The sequence below is a fragment of the Aspergillus foveolatus genome, assembly GCF_047715535.1.
Source record: "Aspergillus foveolatus strain CBS 279.81 unplaced genomic scaffold BDW70scaffold_2, whole genome shotgun sequence".
Classification (NCBI taxonomy): Eukaryota; Fungi; Ascomycota; class Eurotiomycetes; order Eurotiales; family Aspergillaceae; genus Aspergillus; species Aspergillus foveolatus.
In genome coordinates, this window is record NW_027396066.1 from 529,807 (window position 1) to 545,052 (window position 15,246).

Consider the following 15,246-nt stretch of genomic DNA (forward strand, 5'->3'; position numbering starts at 1 on the left):
AGTAAAGCTCTTACCGCCTTCTGTTTATGATGACCATAGGCGGAATCTTTCGCTGGTTTCTCATTATCAAAGCAGCAACATTCAGAATTCATTCACGAGCTTTCTAGAATTCTACGCTGAGATGGAATAGCTATGGAGCACCCTTCAAAGCGCCGTCGTCTGACCCCGTCCCCGCCCCCAATCTCCTCGCCCATTGAAACCTCCTCCGACGAGCTGGCCGCTGGCTCCGATCACGACCAGGAGCGTCGTCGCGTGAGCCTTAACGCCTACCCGCCCAAACGCCCATACCCCCGCTCCCGCAGTTTCAGCAGCTCTGAAAGCCCAGATGAGCTGGCAATGGACGCAGACGTGTATTGGCGCTCCCGCAATCGCGGTCGCGACGATTCACCCTGGGCTCGCTCAGACGAGGAAAACGATGAGAACGAGGCCGAGGAAGAGGAGAATGAGAATGAGGACGACGAGCACGATAACGTAAACGATGACGGTACCGGCAGGGAGGCGAATGGGAATCGCGAACGCGATTTGGATGAAATGGATACTGCGGGGGAAAATGAGCCGGAGACATACCCGGATCGCTCGCCGACGCCTGTACCGCCGCCGCCGCCGCCAAAGCCAGAGTCCGTGAATTATCGCCAGAAGTTCTTGCTCAGAGGGCATTTACGGGGGGTATCGGCTGTGCGATTCTCGCCGGACGCGTCTATGATTGCTAGTGGAGGTTCGTAATCTTACTTGAGGTAGTGGGCCTGACTGACTGGTGCAGGGGCGGACGGCGCAGTGAAGGTCTGGGCTGCGTCCACGGGGAAGTTGATATACACTTTTGAAGGACACCTTGCAGGTATATCGACGATATCATGGAGCCCTGATGGGGCGACCATTGCCTCGGGCTCAGACGATAAGACTATACGGTTGTGGAGTGTCCTAACAGTACGTCTTCGTCTTTACTTGTGTGAACAGGTACTAATCCACCACAGGGCAAAGCACATCCAACACCTTTCATTGGCCATCACAACTACGTCTACGCGATCGCCTTCTCCCCCAAGGGCAATATGCTGGTTAGCGGCTCCTACGACGAAGCCGTCTTCCTCTGGGACGTGCGGTCCGCGCGCGTAATGAAGTCGCTCCCCGCTCACTCCGACCCGGTCAGCGGCATTGATGTGGTTTGGGATGGCACTCTCATCGCCTCCTGCGCAACCGACGGCCTTGTGCGCATCTGGGACACGTCGACAGGGCAATGTCTCCGCACTCTCGTGCACGAAGACAACCCACCCGTTTCGTCGGTCAAGTTTTCGCCGAATGGAAAATACGTGCTTGCTTGGACACTGGATGACTGCGTGCGCCTGTGGGACTACGTTGAGGGCCGCTGTCTAAAAACCTACCAGGGCCACTCAAACAAGAAGTACAGTCTTTCCGGCGCTTTCGGGGTTTACGGGCAGTCGATTCCAGGCAGGACCCCGGGGTATGCGTTTGCGGTTAGCGGCAGTGAAGATGGGGCCATTCTTTGCTGGGATGTTGTTAGTAAGAAGGTGTTGCAGAGGATCGAGGCGCATGATGGGGTTGTGCTGGGTGTGGATACTTGCTCGACCGGAGAGGGGAGATTCATGGTTAGCTGTGGATTGGATGGAACGGTGAGGGTCTGGGAGGAGATTGGACCTGAGCGTGAGCGTGAGCCTGAACCCGAACCTGGACAATGTCCAGACCAGGACCAGGACCAGGACCAGGGCCGGGACTGGGATATGGACTCCGAGATGAGGGAAGCGGGCGAACTCGCTGTTGAGACCAGGGATCCCACATAGACCCGACCCCGCTTCCTCTTGCAGATTGAAAAATCCCAATAGACCATCATGACTAACGAGTGACGATGTTGAATCCTCCCTAATGCTACATAGTCCTCAATACACGGGGCCATGAAAGTTGTGAGTTCAGTTCATATTCTAGACCAGTGCCGGAGACTCAGGTTGATACTTTAACACAGTTCAGCCAGCCAATCCGCATACAGTATGTTAATGAAGTCCAATCGAATCCAAGGATGGGGCAAGTTCCAATTCTTTCGTTCCTTTACTCCACAGGCTCTGTGTCTGATTGACAGGAGTATTTCCTTGCTGGGTTACTATTGACGCTCTGAACCATGGTTCGCGGGGTTCTAGGTACAGTGCAACACTAACAAAGGGTCTAGAAGCGAGCCCTATTTGCACAATGCAACTCTACTCTTTGGTAAGGAAGAAACTTGAGATCGGACTGGTCCAAATTTTGCATTTTTATTCAACTTTTCTAAACATATCCTCTGCCTTTGCGTGTATAGAGAGGAGGTGGGCGGTATCGACGGCCCGAGTGTTGAGATGGATGGAGATACCAGGAAGACGACAAAAGCAGCAAGGTAGATACAAACTAAGATCAAATCAAACCAAACAAGGGTATAGATCAGAAGAGAAAGGTATATCCAAAGAAACGGCACACAAGGCGATTTGGGTTAGATCAAATGCGCCAATCAAGAAACATATGCCTTCCCACTCAGACTCAAGTTGTTTCCACTGAGCAGATGGCCATCCGAGCACATAAAGTACGCATAGCGACCGACCTTGTCCTGTGCATCCAACCAAGGCAGCACCTCGTTCAAGAAGTCCGCCGAAGTGCTGGCGTCCGCGGAACCGGACAGATCCGAGTTGAGCGCAAATTCCGTAACCCAGGTCTCGCTGAGACCGAACTCGTCAGCCAGCGCGGTGGCCTTTTCAACGAAGGCTTTGAAGTCATCAGCCGAGTCACCGTACCAGTGGACAGCAAGAGCGTCGACGCCGCAGTCCGTGCAGGAGTTCAGGAAGTTGCGCATCCAGTTGAGACCGACATCGTCTCCCTCGCCGTTGGTGACCGCGGGCGAGACGAGCTTTGACTTGCCGGCGAAGGTGCTGATATAGTTCTTGTAATACTTGGCAGCGTCGGACGAGGACATCGCAGCCTGGGACGCCATATCCGGCTCATTGAAACCAAGGATGTACTTGTTTCCAGAGTTCAAGAGCGTCTGGATCGCGGCGAACCAGCCGGTGAACATCTTTGTACCCCAGAGCATAGGCACGAACTCGATTTCGCTGGGAAGATTGCCCATGGTGTACATGTTCCAATCGTAGGCCCAGGAGATGGTGCCGGAGGAAGCGAGGGCCTCGACGAGGGAGGCGTCGTTGTAAGCGGCGCCACGCTTGGAGGAGGTCGTCGTGTTGGACGCGCGCTTGACGGGCTCGAGCTTGTGCAGGGTATGAGTGTGAGCATGGCCATGAGGAGCGGCGAGCGCAGAGCTGGCAAGAAGGGCCAGAGCGGCAAGGGACTTGAAGGAGACCATTGTGAATAGATCTAGAAGAGAGAGAAGACCGGTTCTCTGGTGATGATAATGATGGTGATAATGGATGAGCCTGTGTCTAGGCTAAGCAGAAGCAAAGAGAGTGATTCCGTTCAGATACAGGTAGTATCCCGTTCAGATAGGTAATCTGCAGGAAGGAATGGCTATTGACCGTGCACGGCACAGGACAATGAAAAGAGAGTCAAAAAGAGAGTCAAAAAGAAAGTCAAACAGAAGACGGAGGGGGTAAAGATTGTGCTTCAGTGGAAGAGTTGCGATGGGAAGAGGAGAGGTGCGAGAGGGGAGGTATAAGAGCGCATACAAACGAGTGGTGGCACTCCCCACCCAGGACAAGCGAGGCGCCCGCCATTCAATCAGCTCCCTTTCTGGCCTGCTCCTGCTTTCTTGGTCGTTGTGTATGGAGCCACAATGGGAAGGACGCCTGGGATCTGGATTCTGGCATCTGGATCAGTCAGAGCCGTGGGACGTAAGCTGTGGGGGGTGGATTCGTGGCTGTCATTCGGTGTGTTAATTTCCTTCAGGCCATTCTTCCCTTCATCTTTTCATCTAGTAATCAAAAGGATAAAGAATAGAGACAGAAAGAGACAGTACTATGAGGCTCATTGTCTCTCTGGCTAAGCAAGTGCCGTTGTGGCCGTCTCATTGTACGCAGCTGATTGAAATAATGGACAGGTCCAGGAACCAAGAGTGAGATGAACTGATCGACATCCTGTTGCAAGATACATTATTCGATACATTACTCGATACACTTCAAAGTACTCTGTAAGGACGCTAGAGACTGGAATTCTAAGAGGCTTCTTTGTCCCCACTGGCTGGACTCGCAGTTCTCAGTGTGGGCTCCACTTGAGTGCACTCCATTACCCATCGTACTGGCACTGTATCCATAGCACACTAGTCAGATATCCATAAAATGGCTCAAAATATCAGGTAAACAGTTTCTGTCTTCCTTTCACTCTAATGCATTTTAATTTATTTATATTTTCATATTTTTTCATATTTTTTTTTTATTATTAATTTTTTGATTTTTTATGCTTTATAATTCTTTTCCCTCGTTCTGTCTGGTTCAGTGATCTTCTCTAGGTCTTTGTACCTATTCATGTAAGCGCCCTTTCTGAGCAGCGCCTCGAGCCTAGACCGCAGCCAATCAGGCCAGGCAAGCCAGGCAAGCCACTCAACACCTGAAACGCGCCAAGTAAGCCACCACCACCATGATGGTCAGTTTGTTCCTGCAGCATGACGTGGTCCGCGCCACGAGCACATCCACAGCTCCAGGTTCCAGCTTCTACGGACGGACTCGGAGTATTCCCCTGAGCCTCTAGGCGCCGATATATTAAATCCTCAAAAATAGATCGCGGCGGCTTGAGTCCGGTCTAGTACAGTTCTGACCGAGGACCGCGCCGTTAGGTTCCAGTACTGCTCAGAGGAGTTCCCACTCGTGCTCCCCATAGTTACGACTCAAGTCGCCATGGGGTCGAAATCCACGGTCCAGACTCAACCGGGGACATGCTACTGGAGACTGATCGCCCCTTGCCACTGGATGCAATCAGAGGCAGCCCGGACTGGAAGCGACTGAGGACTGACCGCACTAAAGGATGAACGCACTAAGCACTGAACGGGTTGAGGGACTGAACGACTGAAGGTGAACGACTGAACGGACTGAAGGACTGGAATGACTGGAATGACTGAAATGATTGAACGGGCTGAACGGACTGAACGGACTGAAAGTGACTGGTCGACGTGGACTTGTAATGCAGAACCTCTGGCACCATCTGAGTGGACACTGGCTCGGGTTCGAGGGCATCCACAGGGATTTATGTGCGAATACTGATCGGGGCAGGAATTTGGGGAGGTTGACTCTTGGCTTCATAGTTAGATGGGGACCGGGAGACGGGAGGGTACACATTTATGCTTGTCTGCTTGTCTGATGTCTGATGCGGTTGATAGGTGATACGGTGATGCGGTCGTGCTGGACGGCTTGATCGCCACGATCCGGAGTCCACGTCGTCGGTGGTTGCTCGGGCTCAGGGCAGCTGTTTGTCGGGACAAGGGTGAGGCTTGAGCAGACCATGGGCTGCCTAACTCACTTGTTAGTCTGCTTGAAGTCAAAGACACATAGAGTTTGCCTGAACGTGGCTGACTGAAACAACGTCGTTATTAGTCTGTATCTGACTTCAGAATGGTATCAGTCTGTACGCTGTACTAGATCACTTGTTCTTCCTGCCTTCCAGCACCCCCAGCACGTCTGCCGCACTGTCCTTATTCCCCTTTCTCTTCTTGGGACCACGCTTCCTCTTGCTCCCGCCTCGCTCTGTTTCTAGGACTACTCCCTCGTCATCCTCGTCATCCTCGATCCTACTGCCTCCAAAACCGTAGTCCAAGTCCATGGCGTCGAGCGCTTCGCGGCGCTGTGCTTCCTCGAGGAACCTCTTGCGTCGGAGGAGCGTTTCTTTGTCGACGCCTTCTTCGTCGTCGGCAATGTGATCCGACCCCTCAGCAGCCTGTCGTAAGGCAGCGGCCCTCTTGAGCGCGGCAAGGATGGTCGGGTCCTTGGTTAGCGGGTTGGTGCGATGACGGTCACTCTCCACTTGCTCTGCTTCCTTCCCTGTACTGCTGGTTGCGAAATAGTTCCGCCGTCTGGCCGGCTCTGTTCTGGCCGCCTCCGTGGTTGGTTCTCCCGCTTTCTTTTCCTTCCCGAGGTCTTGCCGTGACTTCGATCCAGCTGCCACATCGCCTTCTGCCACATCGCCTTCTTCCTCATCCGATTCGGATGAATCCTCTGACCCGTCACCGCCCAGAGGATTGTAGTCAGCACCCACGCCTTCGAAGATATCATCGTCTTCTTCTTCCGCAGTCTGTTGGGCTGCTTTGATCTTGGCGGCAACATCGGCCGGCACTTCCATCCCTAGAGGTTTTGGCTTGGTTTCCTTCTCCTTCTCCGGGACGGGATCGCCAGCTGTGGCTGTGGCTGTTGCAGGCGCCGTGGTCCCCGCTTTATCCAGCCATCTGGTTTTCCTCTTCGTCTTGCCTTCCGCGTCTGTAATCAGGAGGACTTCTCTTCGTCGGCCGTTCTCGGCCTGCTCGATGAACCGCTTCTTCTCTGGCTTCGTATCCCCAATCTTCTTGAACCGCGCACTGAGAACGGATTCTGGCGCTTGGGCAGCTGCAGGGGCAGAAGCAGCCGCCCTGCTCGCTTTCAGTTCTCGTAGAATCTCATCGCGCGTCTTTCTCTGAGTTTGAGTGGGCGCTGGCGGCGGCGCCATATTCCCCCTTTTCTTCTCCTTCTCTTTCGGCGCAGACGGCAGGGCATCACCGCCCTTTTGCTCGAGCACTTTATCAAACTCCTCATCCACGTCTACCTCTTCCTCGGGCTCATTATCAGCAGCTGCTCCTTCGTCTCCCTCTTCATCCTTCTTTCCCTCCTTCGTCCGCTCAACATCCTCTCCGGCTTTAATCCTCCTCAGCAAATCCCAATCCAACCCCTTAACCATATGCGTACTGCTCAAGTCCCCTCCAACCCCAAGCTCCCTGCGTGACCTCGTAAGCGTCTCCTCATCAATAAGACCCTCCTTGAACTTCTCTTCCAGCTCTTTCAACTTCGCCTCGCGCTCAGCAGACTTGGCGTCCTCGCTCTCGCGTAGTCGCGCCGCGGCGCGGTCTTCATACCCAGCCGGTAGCTTTGTTCCCTTGGGAGCAGCGGAAGACTTGAACTTTTTGTTCGGTGGTGGCTTCCCGTCGCGCTCGCGTCGGTATTCGGCTAGCTGCGATGCGAAGTTAGGGGCTGTCAGAGTGCGTCTAGATAGAACAAAATCAAGAGATTAGTCCTTGATTATCACAATAATGACAATAGGGATTTTGTGAAAACATACGGTGTCATAGGGATGCTCGAGCGCATCCGCGAGCCCAGCAATGCCTGCGCTGGTTTCGGCGTCTGTCCACCGCTATCGCTCCCACCTTGCGGTGAAGCAGCGCCATGTTTTCCTGTACGCGAGAAGCCGGTCGGACTCGCGCTAGTTGATTTGGATGATCGGTTATTGTCGAGAAGTAGCCGGCGGAATTGCTCGTTGTTCATGGTGGAAAGGTGAGGCGCGGGCAGATTAACCATTGAGGAGTTTGAGCTATATACGTGGTAGATATTGTCCCGAAGGAGCTAGTTCACGTGTACATTGCGAGGATGATGCTTGGACACAAATTTGTAGAGTAGATAGGAGGTTGATGCTGAAGCTGGCAGGAAACTAAATTTGCGGAGGCCGAGAGGTACCTTAAAAAGCGGCGACGTCAACGTCGCATTCAGCATGTAGAAGCGCACTAACTTCCAAAAGCTACCCGTATAAATTCATACCAAAATATTCTCATAACAAAATTAAAGACCCAAGTTTGTAGCTCACCAATTCTATGGTATTGTGTAATGTTCCAGTATTTCAGTTCATCTACTTTAGATAATTTTGTAGAGGCGAAGCCCGGCAATAATTGCTTGATTATGGACATAAAACTCAAACCAGAAACTTGAGTCATTTTGCTTCATGGGATAAATACAGTCAAATGCAAATCCCAATAGACAGCTGCAGAAACCGTACACCTCAACTATGACTCTTTTGCGCGCAACAGCAGCAGGAATGAACAAATAAACCAATACTATTCAGAAAGCAAAAGCTTGCCAGAAGAAAAGATACAAGGAAGAAAAGGTTACCGTCTAATTTTGAACAAGCCATTCGTCGTCCTCGTTCCTCCCCATCCTCGTATACTCATGCAGAAATAACGATTGATGATGAAGAAGGATCAGATAGTCTCAAAGCCTCCATTATTGATGTCGGCCTCCATCCTGCGACTGATGGTAGCCGGAACACTATGCGACAACCAGACGTCGCGAAGAAGCCGATCGTAGCGTTTCTGGTTCAGCATGAGCGGCCTGCTGCGGCGGAGACCCATATCGACTTCGCCGTGGCGGTCGAGGTAGGGGGCGTTGTGCCACGAGCCGCTCTGGTTGTGGAGATAGAGGACGGCGCATTTGCGGATGTTGATGAAGAGGCCGATGTTTTTGCCGCACCTGAAGACGAAGGGTTAGTAAGCTAATTAGATTGCTAGAGTAGGGCGAAAAAAGAATGCACTGGAGTTTATGACTTACTTCACAACATGCTGGTTGCACCCGCCCCATCTGGTGTTGCTATCCTGGCAACAAACGGCCTGGGAGCAAAAGATGTCTCCACAGAAGAGGCAGATGCTTGGATCGGTGAGTTCCTTCTTTGAATTCGGGCATCGGCGCCGGTTGGCGAGCTCAATCAAGCTGTCGAAGTACTTGGGTAGGCCGACTAGTTCGAAGATGGCTGGGTGCGGAAGGCTAGGCCATAGTTTGTGGTCTCCAATACGAACGCCAGCGCGAGATGCGTTCCAGTGGAAGATCCAGCCTGAGATCATGGCGTCGAGGGGCTTACCGCTCTTGCGAGCGGGCTTCACCGAAGCGAATATTTCGTCAAGAGAAGGCATATTCAGAATCTTGGTTAGGCGATCCAGCTCTGACGTGCCCACGTCGCCGAGGCCTGTGCTGGGGAACTCGACGCCATGTTGCACATGAAGTAAAATGACCGCTTTTCGCAGAAAGGTTAGGGCGTAGCTTGATATGAGGCGGTGTAGAGCGATGATCACGCCGGGAGTTGCTGAATCCTCGCCCTCTTTGACATAGCCTAGTTCAGTTGGATGCGAAGACCCTATTCCTCGGCCTACAGAGTTTGCCTTGAGCTCTGAGACCACAGTGTTGAAGAACTGCCGAGTGACCTCAAACCGTTCGTCAGAAAGTTCCATTTCTAACAAGTAATGCGCATCACCATTCTGGGCCAGCTCTTCCTTTAGTCCTATGGGCCAGACAATGTACGTGGTGGCAACCTTGACAATCTCAGCCACATAGCACATCTGCACCAAGTGGCGGACATCAATATCCAGGACAGGAAGAAGGGCGAGTGAACATTCGGCAAGAAACACGAACGTGTCCTTCGCGAATAGTGGCTCGATTTGGTGGACATCAGCGAGGAGTGATGTACCTTCAAAGAATGGATGGCCCACAAACAGCTGGCATAGCTTCTGGCGATGCATCTCACGGAACTCTTCCAGGGACCGACTTGGGTTTCCGCCTTTGCTCTGTAAACCACCGACTGATGCGTAGGTCAATGCCGTTTCAGCCAGGACGCGAAGGTGCGTCAACGTTAATTGGGGTATTTTGTCAAGGAGCGTGCAGCCCGGCTCGGATTCAACACCACGTTGAGCGATTTCAACCGCAGAAATACTGAAGCCGAAGCTCTGGAATAAAGAGTCTGTGTGAATAATATCCTCATTGCCCAGAGTCTCTGGCGGATGGCTAAAGGTTGAATATATCTGATTCAGCCGAAGGGTCTGCTTCAGCCGTGCGTAGATCTGCAGAAGCTCAGTCATCGGCGTATCACTCGAGGCCGGGGGTTGCTGGGGGGAATTCGGAGATGAAAGATCATCCTGCTGTGGGAACAAGCCAGGCATGGGTAATCGTGGCTGTGGCACCAAGTGCGCGGTTGAAGAGAGCGAAGACGATAACAGCTGCTCCACCTTATCAGCAAGCGGAGGCACGAGCGATTTGTGAAGATATTCCAGGAATAACCCTTGGTATGCCTGTAGTTGCAGCTCACTCTTGTCTGACAGCAGGGCGTAATTCATTTTATGATTCGGGGAGAGAACAGATTTGACTTCGTGGTCCATGAACTCCTCGAACGACACCTTTGTGCTCAATGGGCCTGGGTACGACTCTTCCTTGCCCTTCCAGGTGATAGGGAGGAAGGCGTTACCTAAAGCCTTGCACAGAGGGCAGACAAACTCCTTATGCTTTAGACGCTCCGGGTGATTACGGGCGATCTGCTGCGCATGACGCCGCTGGGTGGCCGAGTAATATACCTCGAAACACGAATAATGCATGATATGCCCGCAACCAGTTGTAACTGGACCACGCACAGTATTCTTAGCGTTGAATCCTTTGCTCAACCCAATTTTCTCGCTGATAACCTCCCCACCAGATGAGTCTAGCCGCCGAACTGTGGCACGATTTTCACCGGCAACGCCAAATGGGCGGAGATGTTCAGCGGACTTGTCTAGGCTTGAGGGTGTCTTGAGTACCTCTCGAATAAAGTCCGCATCCTGAATATCAGTCTGTCTTAGAATGCTACTCTCCTGGACCAGGGCAAATGTACCAAAAAGCCTCGAGTCATTGGTTTCTTCCTGGCAGAGGATGCAAGTGCCGCTGGGATATTTCCAGATTTTGGTCTCTGGCGTGACCTCGGGCTCAGACTCCATGTCACTAAAATCCTCATCGCCCCAATCGAAGCCTCCCTGATTGTTGAGGAAATTCTGTTGTTGTTGCTGGAATTGAGCCATTACCCTGGCTTGCCGTTCGAGGGCCTGTTTTTTCTTCAACTCCTTTTCACTCTCGGTGTCAATGGCCGGTGAGTTTGTATCGATCCGATCAAATGGGAACATCAGGGAAGCCGTAGCAGAACTGTAGGTACGAGGCCGCTTTTGCCAGAGGCGTTTTAGGATGTGGCGGATTCTCGGCCCACACGCAGAATACTCAGTCATCGAGGAGATCTTTTCCAGGAGACCAACAATAGTCAAGTTGCCCATTTGCGTTGATCTGACTTTCGTTAATGCGTGTGACACAAAAGATTCCGCAGATTTCTCATCGTTCCTGTCTTCATCCGTGTGGTCTTCAAGGGTAGCTGAAAGGATTAGATGAAGAACGACCTGGAGGAACGTTTCAACACGAGTAGGCGGTATTCCAGGAGTACGGTCCTTGGAAGTCATCACATAATCTAGGCACTGGTGCATAATCTGGGCAAATAACGGAGTTCGCGTGAAGCGTGCCAGGTCGGCGAAGGCACCAGACTCCAAAGGTCGTAACTTTGGCTCAAAAACGACATCGGACGCCTTCTTCCCTGTTTGTTTCGCCGTCCATTCCCTGTAGACACTCTCGGCCTCGTCTCGTTGATTCTTCGAGTAATGAGCGCTGTAAGGGTCGATTAGGCTGATATATTCTGGCTTGAGTTCGAATGTTCCGCTATCGTTCAGCCCTTCAGGTGGTCGGAATCTCGCAACCTCCTCCAGAACGTCTTGGAAATGCTCAGAGTCCCGCACTTGATCGCTCAAGCGGGTTGACAGATCAGAAAATGATAGAGGCTTGAAGCATAAAACGTGTGCGATTTCCCGACTCATATTCTGGTACGTTGCCTGGTCACCATCGCCATCAATGGTGAGCGAGTGTCGATCAGTCAAGAGGACGATCAACAAAAGAACAAACTCTTCCACTACGTCAAGAATCTTTGAATCTTCGTATCCAGCCCGCGCAGTATAATTCCTAGTCATCCAATCCACGACCCCGAACCTTTCCGCAATGGAAGCAAGGACCCTGCTAGGGTTACACGTCACCAAGGCGGTCTGGAGCAAAAAGATATCGCGATAGTAGCCCATTTCTCGGAAAGACACCCCGCGATACTGTGACATTTGATGGCGTAGACTGAGGCCGTTGCGAACCCACATGTTCGCTTTCATCTGTGCCAGCCAGGCGCACACCCTTAGAGGATAGTCGAACATCGCGAGCAGTAGGTCTTCCGGCGTAAGGTCACTGTCGAAGATGTACTTGTCGTTAGCGGCCTCAGCTGCGCTGAAAAGCACTTCACGCAGCAATTCTTGGCTCATACCACGAGCGCAATCTAGCAGCCAGGAGAGCGTATAGTGGAGGGCATGATGGAAGCTCATTGCACCTTTCTCCACAAGGAAGTCCACAACACGATGACGTTGAAACGTCCCAAGTTGATCAGTCTCGAAATCGAAAGGTTGCAAATTCTTGAAATGGACATAATCCTTGATTTCAGCCTGTTCAAACCGCTTACGTTCACAGCCAACTGAATGAACTATGGTAGAGATCGTAGCCACTGTGATAGCCCGTAGCAGATTCTGACCCCCATCAAGCTCTGGTTTCTTGAACGATTCACGAAACACGATGCACAGTCGATTGATCTCCCGCATCAGGATTGACGCACTAATCCACGCATCATTCTCGTACTCCACGTGCTCACCGACAGCGCGCACGTTCGGGCAGATGCCCTGAGTAAGCTTGATTAAATCGAGAAATTGAAGAATGTATTGTTCCTCAGTCCGCACACGTTTCTGTACGTATTCTGACTGCAATAAGAATCGCAGGTCGTTGAAGAAATGTATAAGCCGTCGATTGTTTACGGAGCCCGCATCGAAAGACAGCGTTGCAGTGGTATTGACTTCGTACGGTTCGCTCACCTGCCTGGTCGTAAGGAAAGTGTATAAGATCGCCATGACCTTAGTCAAGAAGTTGCCACGCTGTACAATCTCTTCGGTGATTGAGGGGGTGGTTAGGAGCTGCACACTCAGGTTGAGGATCGAATGATCTGGTTCCCTATCAGCGATCAAATATAGCTGTGCCAGCGCGCTATATAGGGTAGATAGACGTAGACCCATGACCCTCTTGAACTGTGGCACATTCACCACAGTGCTGAGATAAAGATCGCGAAGATCAGTACGGGCCTTTTTCCACAATCTCAGGTCAAATAGAATCATCCAATCAAGCCGCGTGCGCTGCCATAAATCCTCATAAAGAGGCACATTTTCGCCGGTCACAGGAGCGGAGGGGCGAACTTGCCAGTAGCCCGGCGTTGTTGTCGAAGGGAAACGGCGCACGCCACGAGGAGTTTTAGGGATTGGCGTATGCAGCATGTTCCCCTGGTTTTGTGAAACTCCTTGGTCGTCGCGGTTTTCACTGTGTTGTGCGCCAGAGGAAACCTGCGAAGGAGGATTGTTTGTCTGGACTGACTCTTGCTGCTGCTGCTGCTGCTGCTGCTCCTCCTGCCGCTCCTGCCGCTCGGTTTGTTGTCCTGGGAGTGGAGAGTTGAAGCCAAAAATGGTTTGGGCCATTTGCAAAACGTCCTCTGTACCACCCATCACCATGTCCACATCATCGTCTGCAATGTCTTCGCGCAGCCGAGTGAGCTCAAGTTCCATCTCGTCGTCTCCGTCATCAGCATCGTCTTGAGCCTCGACAAATTCCTCGTCAACTTCACCCTCATCCTCATTTGCCTCGTCATTCTCATTCTCCATCTCGTCATCGTCGTCGTCTTCGTCCGGGGCAACACCCTGGCCTTGCGGCGTCACACGTACCATGACGGTGCCAATAGCACGTAATCTTTCTAATAAATCCATTCCAGAATGGTCGTCAATGCCTTGTCGACCGATGTCTGCGTTGAAAGCGCCACTGCCGCGTCTCCAGGGTCCCAGGAGCTCCTCGCAGACTAGCTGACGGAGTATCTGGTTGTCATCGAGGATACTACACCCGGCGATATCCGCCAGCCATTCAACAATAGTTCCACACATCTGCTCACGGAACGTGTCGCGGGAAGATCGGATTGTAGTAGTGATCTTGATTTGTTCAATGATCTTCGACACCCCTAACAGTGTTTTGAGGTCTTTTCCATATTTCACGACGCTTCTCCCAATATCGTTCGTTTCGTGAGCTTTCGCCTTCCCATAGCTGGTCTTCTCCCGGCAGGCTCGGCTCACTTGGTTAGTGACATCTTGCATCGTGTGCTTCTCATCATTCCAAAGGCAGAGTGCGAATTCCGGTTCTTCTTCTGGAGCATCTCCCTCACCGTACCATCCGGCATGCAGACGAGACGCCACTTCATCTTGCCTAATCCCTTCTTCTGTCTTCGGCAGACGAAGTTGTTCCGGAGAGCACGATATCACATCGGCGAAGTAATCAAGCGCGCGGGAAATGGTTAACCTGATATTATTCACCCAATCCTCTGGGAGCCGGGCACGTACGCGCTCCTTCCCTTTGCGTTCCCCATTGTCTGTGTGAATCGCGCAGTGCACGGGGATCCGCCACGCCTCTTCATCTCCGCAATCGCAACAGCCGCTGTTCCCCGGTGACACATAAATCTGGTACTGATGGTTGGTGTGGTCGGAAGAATCAAAGCACCTACTGCAAAGGACGCAGGTCTCGTCTACTCCGCAAGTGTTGCATCGATATGTTGCCTCTCCGGCTCGAAGGATATGCCCACAACGTTTACCGCGCGCGGCTTCTGTGTATTCGGCGCCTTCAACTGCGCCTTGAGCCTCGGCCAACTTCCACAGTCCAGCTGGTGGCCCATTCGGGAATAGCTGTCGAAGACGTTCGTCGTTGTGGCCAGTCATGGAACGGAAGAGGAGCTCCAGCAGGGCGTTCTCCGCCGCGGGGCCGTAGCGGTAGTTGTGCTCCGCCGGAAGTCGTAGAAGGCCATGACCAAGAATCCTTTCACATTCTGTAAGCATCATTTATTGCACTGGTCCTAGGACCACCACGGCCGTACGGCTCAGGAAAGAGGGGGAGCGGTTGTCGACAGAGAGCGGCCAAAGCTTGATGTGGCGGACGTGAGACGAAGAGCTTTGAAGAGGGGTTCGATCGGAAGGAAATAGTCGGCGCGGCAGTATTTGAGGATTCAACCCTATAAATATACACACAGTCACGAGAATAACGCAGACTGAGAAATCGGTGTGGAGAAAATTCCTAAGAATCAATCGGTGGGCGTTAAGTGCATCAATGTCACGGCGGGGAAGAGGGAGCTGGCTGAAGAAAACTAGCCCACGACGGAGAATGGGCGCTGGAGTACCTGCAGGGTTTTATTAATGGAGTTCTCCGCCGCTCTAAAACAGGTGTCAACCTTCTTGTTGGATGGGATGGAAGAGAAATCCAAGAGCTTCGTCTGTGGAAGAATACCTCAGCGGCCCCGTTTCGGAATGACATTATCCATCCTCACTGCGAAGGCGGCCGGGCTTGGCGTCTATCGCACCACTCCTCCGCGATATAAAGCATGAAATAACAACGG

General features: G+C 52.3%; 5 protein-coding genes across 5 annotated transcripts; 2 read left to right on the forward strand and 3 right to left on the reverse strand.

The window, feature by feature from the left end:
• Window positions 1-116: 116 nt before the first annotated feature.
• On the forward strand, window positions 117-1,841 carry BDW70DRAFT_38907 (WD40 repeat domain-containing protein). Its single transcript, XM_073743897.1, has 3 exons — window positions 117-715; window positions 761-924; window positions 972-1,841. The coding sequence occupies exons 1-3, from the start codon at window positions 133-135 to the stop codon at window positions 1,791-1,793; spliced, it is 1,569 nt and encodes a 522-aa protein (XP_073600665.1). The 5' UTR covers window positions 117-132; the 3' UTR covers window positions 1,794-1,841.
• A 385-nt stretch (window positions 1,842-2,226) lies between these two features.
• BDW70DRAFT_126819 (glycoside hydrolase family 128 protein) lies at window positions 2,227-3,660 on the reverse strand. The gene has a single exon (XM_073735152.1). It carries the CDS (start codon window positions 3,326-3,328, stop codon window positions 2,486-2,488), a length of 843 nt encoding a protein of 280 aa, XP_073600666.1. The 5' UTR covers window positions 3,329-3,660; the 3' UTR covers window positions 2,227-2,485.
• Window positions 3,661-4,008, forward strand: BDW70DRAFT_126821 (uncharacterized protein). Its single transcript, XM_073735153.1, has one exon. The coding sequence runs from the start codon at window positions 3,755-3,757 to the stop codon at window positions 3,962-3,964; it is 210 nt and encodes a 69-aa protein (XP_073600667.1). The 5' UTR covers window positions 3,661-3,754; the 3' UTR covers window positions 3,965-4,008.
• Window positions 4,009-5,399: 1,391 nt separating this feature from the next.
• On the reverse strand, window positions 5,400-7,572 carry BDW70DRAFT_38916 (uncharacterized protein). The gene is made up of 2 exons (XM_073743898.1): window positions 7,213-7,572; window positions 5,400-7,138 (listed from the first exon to the last, which is right to left on the reverse strand). The coding sequence occupies exons 1-2, from the start codon at window positions 7,446-7,448 to the stop codon at window positions 5,551-5,553; spliced, it is 1,824 nt and encodes a 607-aa protein (XP_073600668.1). The 5' UTR covers window positions 7,449-7,572; the 3' UTR covers window positions 5,400-5,550.
• A 164-nt stretch (window positions 7,573-7,736) lies between these two features.
• Window positions 7,737-15,097, reverse strand: BDW70DRAFT_38927 (putative ubiquitin-protein ligase E3 component (UBR1)). Its single transcript, XM_073743899.1, has 2 exons — window positions 8,469-15,097; window positions 7,737-8,390 (listed from the first exon to the last, which is right to left on the reverse strand). The coding sequence occupies exons 1-2, from the start codon at window positions 14,693-14,695 to the stop codon at window positions 8,123-8,125; spliced, it is 6,495 nt and encodes a 2,164-aa protein (XP_073600669.1). The 5' UTR covers window positions 14,696-15,097; the 3' UTR covers window positions 7,737-8,122.
• Between the last annotated feature and the right edge of the window lie 149 nt (window positions 15,098-15,246).

Bases quoted from the DNA above. Each gene is read 5' to 3' on its own strand.
- BDW70DRAFT_38907 (XM_073743897.1), top strand. From the start codon at position 133: ATGGAGCACCCTTCAAAGCGCCGTCGTCTGACCCCGTCCCCGCCCCCA. The intron at 716-760 runs GTTCGTAATCTT...TGACTGGTGCAG, and splicing joins GTCTATGATTGCTAGTGGAG to GGGCGGACGGCGCAGTGAAG. The intron at 925-971 runs GTACGTCTTCGT...AATCCACCACAG, and splicing joins GGTTGTGGAGTGTCCTAACA to GGCAAAGCACATCCAACACC.
- BDW70DRAFT_126819 (XM_073735152.1), bottom strand. From the start codon at position 3,328: ATGGTCTCCTTCAAGTCCCTTGCCGCTCTGGCCCTTCTTGCCAGCTCT.
- BDW70DRAFT_126821 (XM_073735153.1), top strand. From the start codon at position 3,755: ATGGGAAGGACGCCTGGGATCTGGATTCTGGCATCTGGATCAGTCAGA.
- BDW70DRAFT_38916 (XM_073743898.1), bottom strand. From the start codon at position 7,448: ATGGTTAATCTGCCCGCGCCTCACCTTTCCACCATGAACAACGAGCAA. The intron at 7,139-7,212 runs GTATGTTTTCAC...TGTTCTATCTAG, and splicing joins TCGAGCATCCCTATGACACC to ACGCACTCTGACAGCCCCTA.
- BDW70DRAFT_38927 (XM_073743899.1), bottom strand. From the start codon at position 14,695: ATGATGCTTACAGAATGTGAAAGGATTCTTGGTCATGGCCTTCTACGA. The intron at 8,391-8,468 runs GTAAGTCATAAA...CTTCGTCTTCAG, and splicing joins TGCAACCAGCATGTTGTGAA to GTGCGGCAAAAACATCGGCC.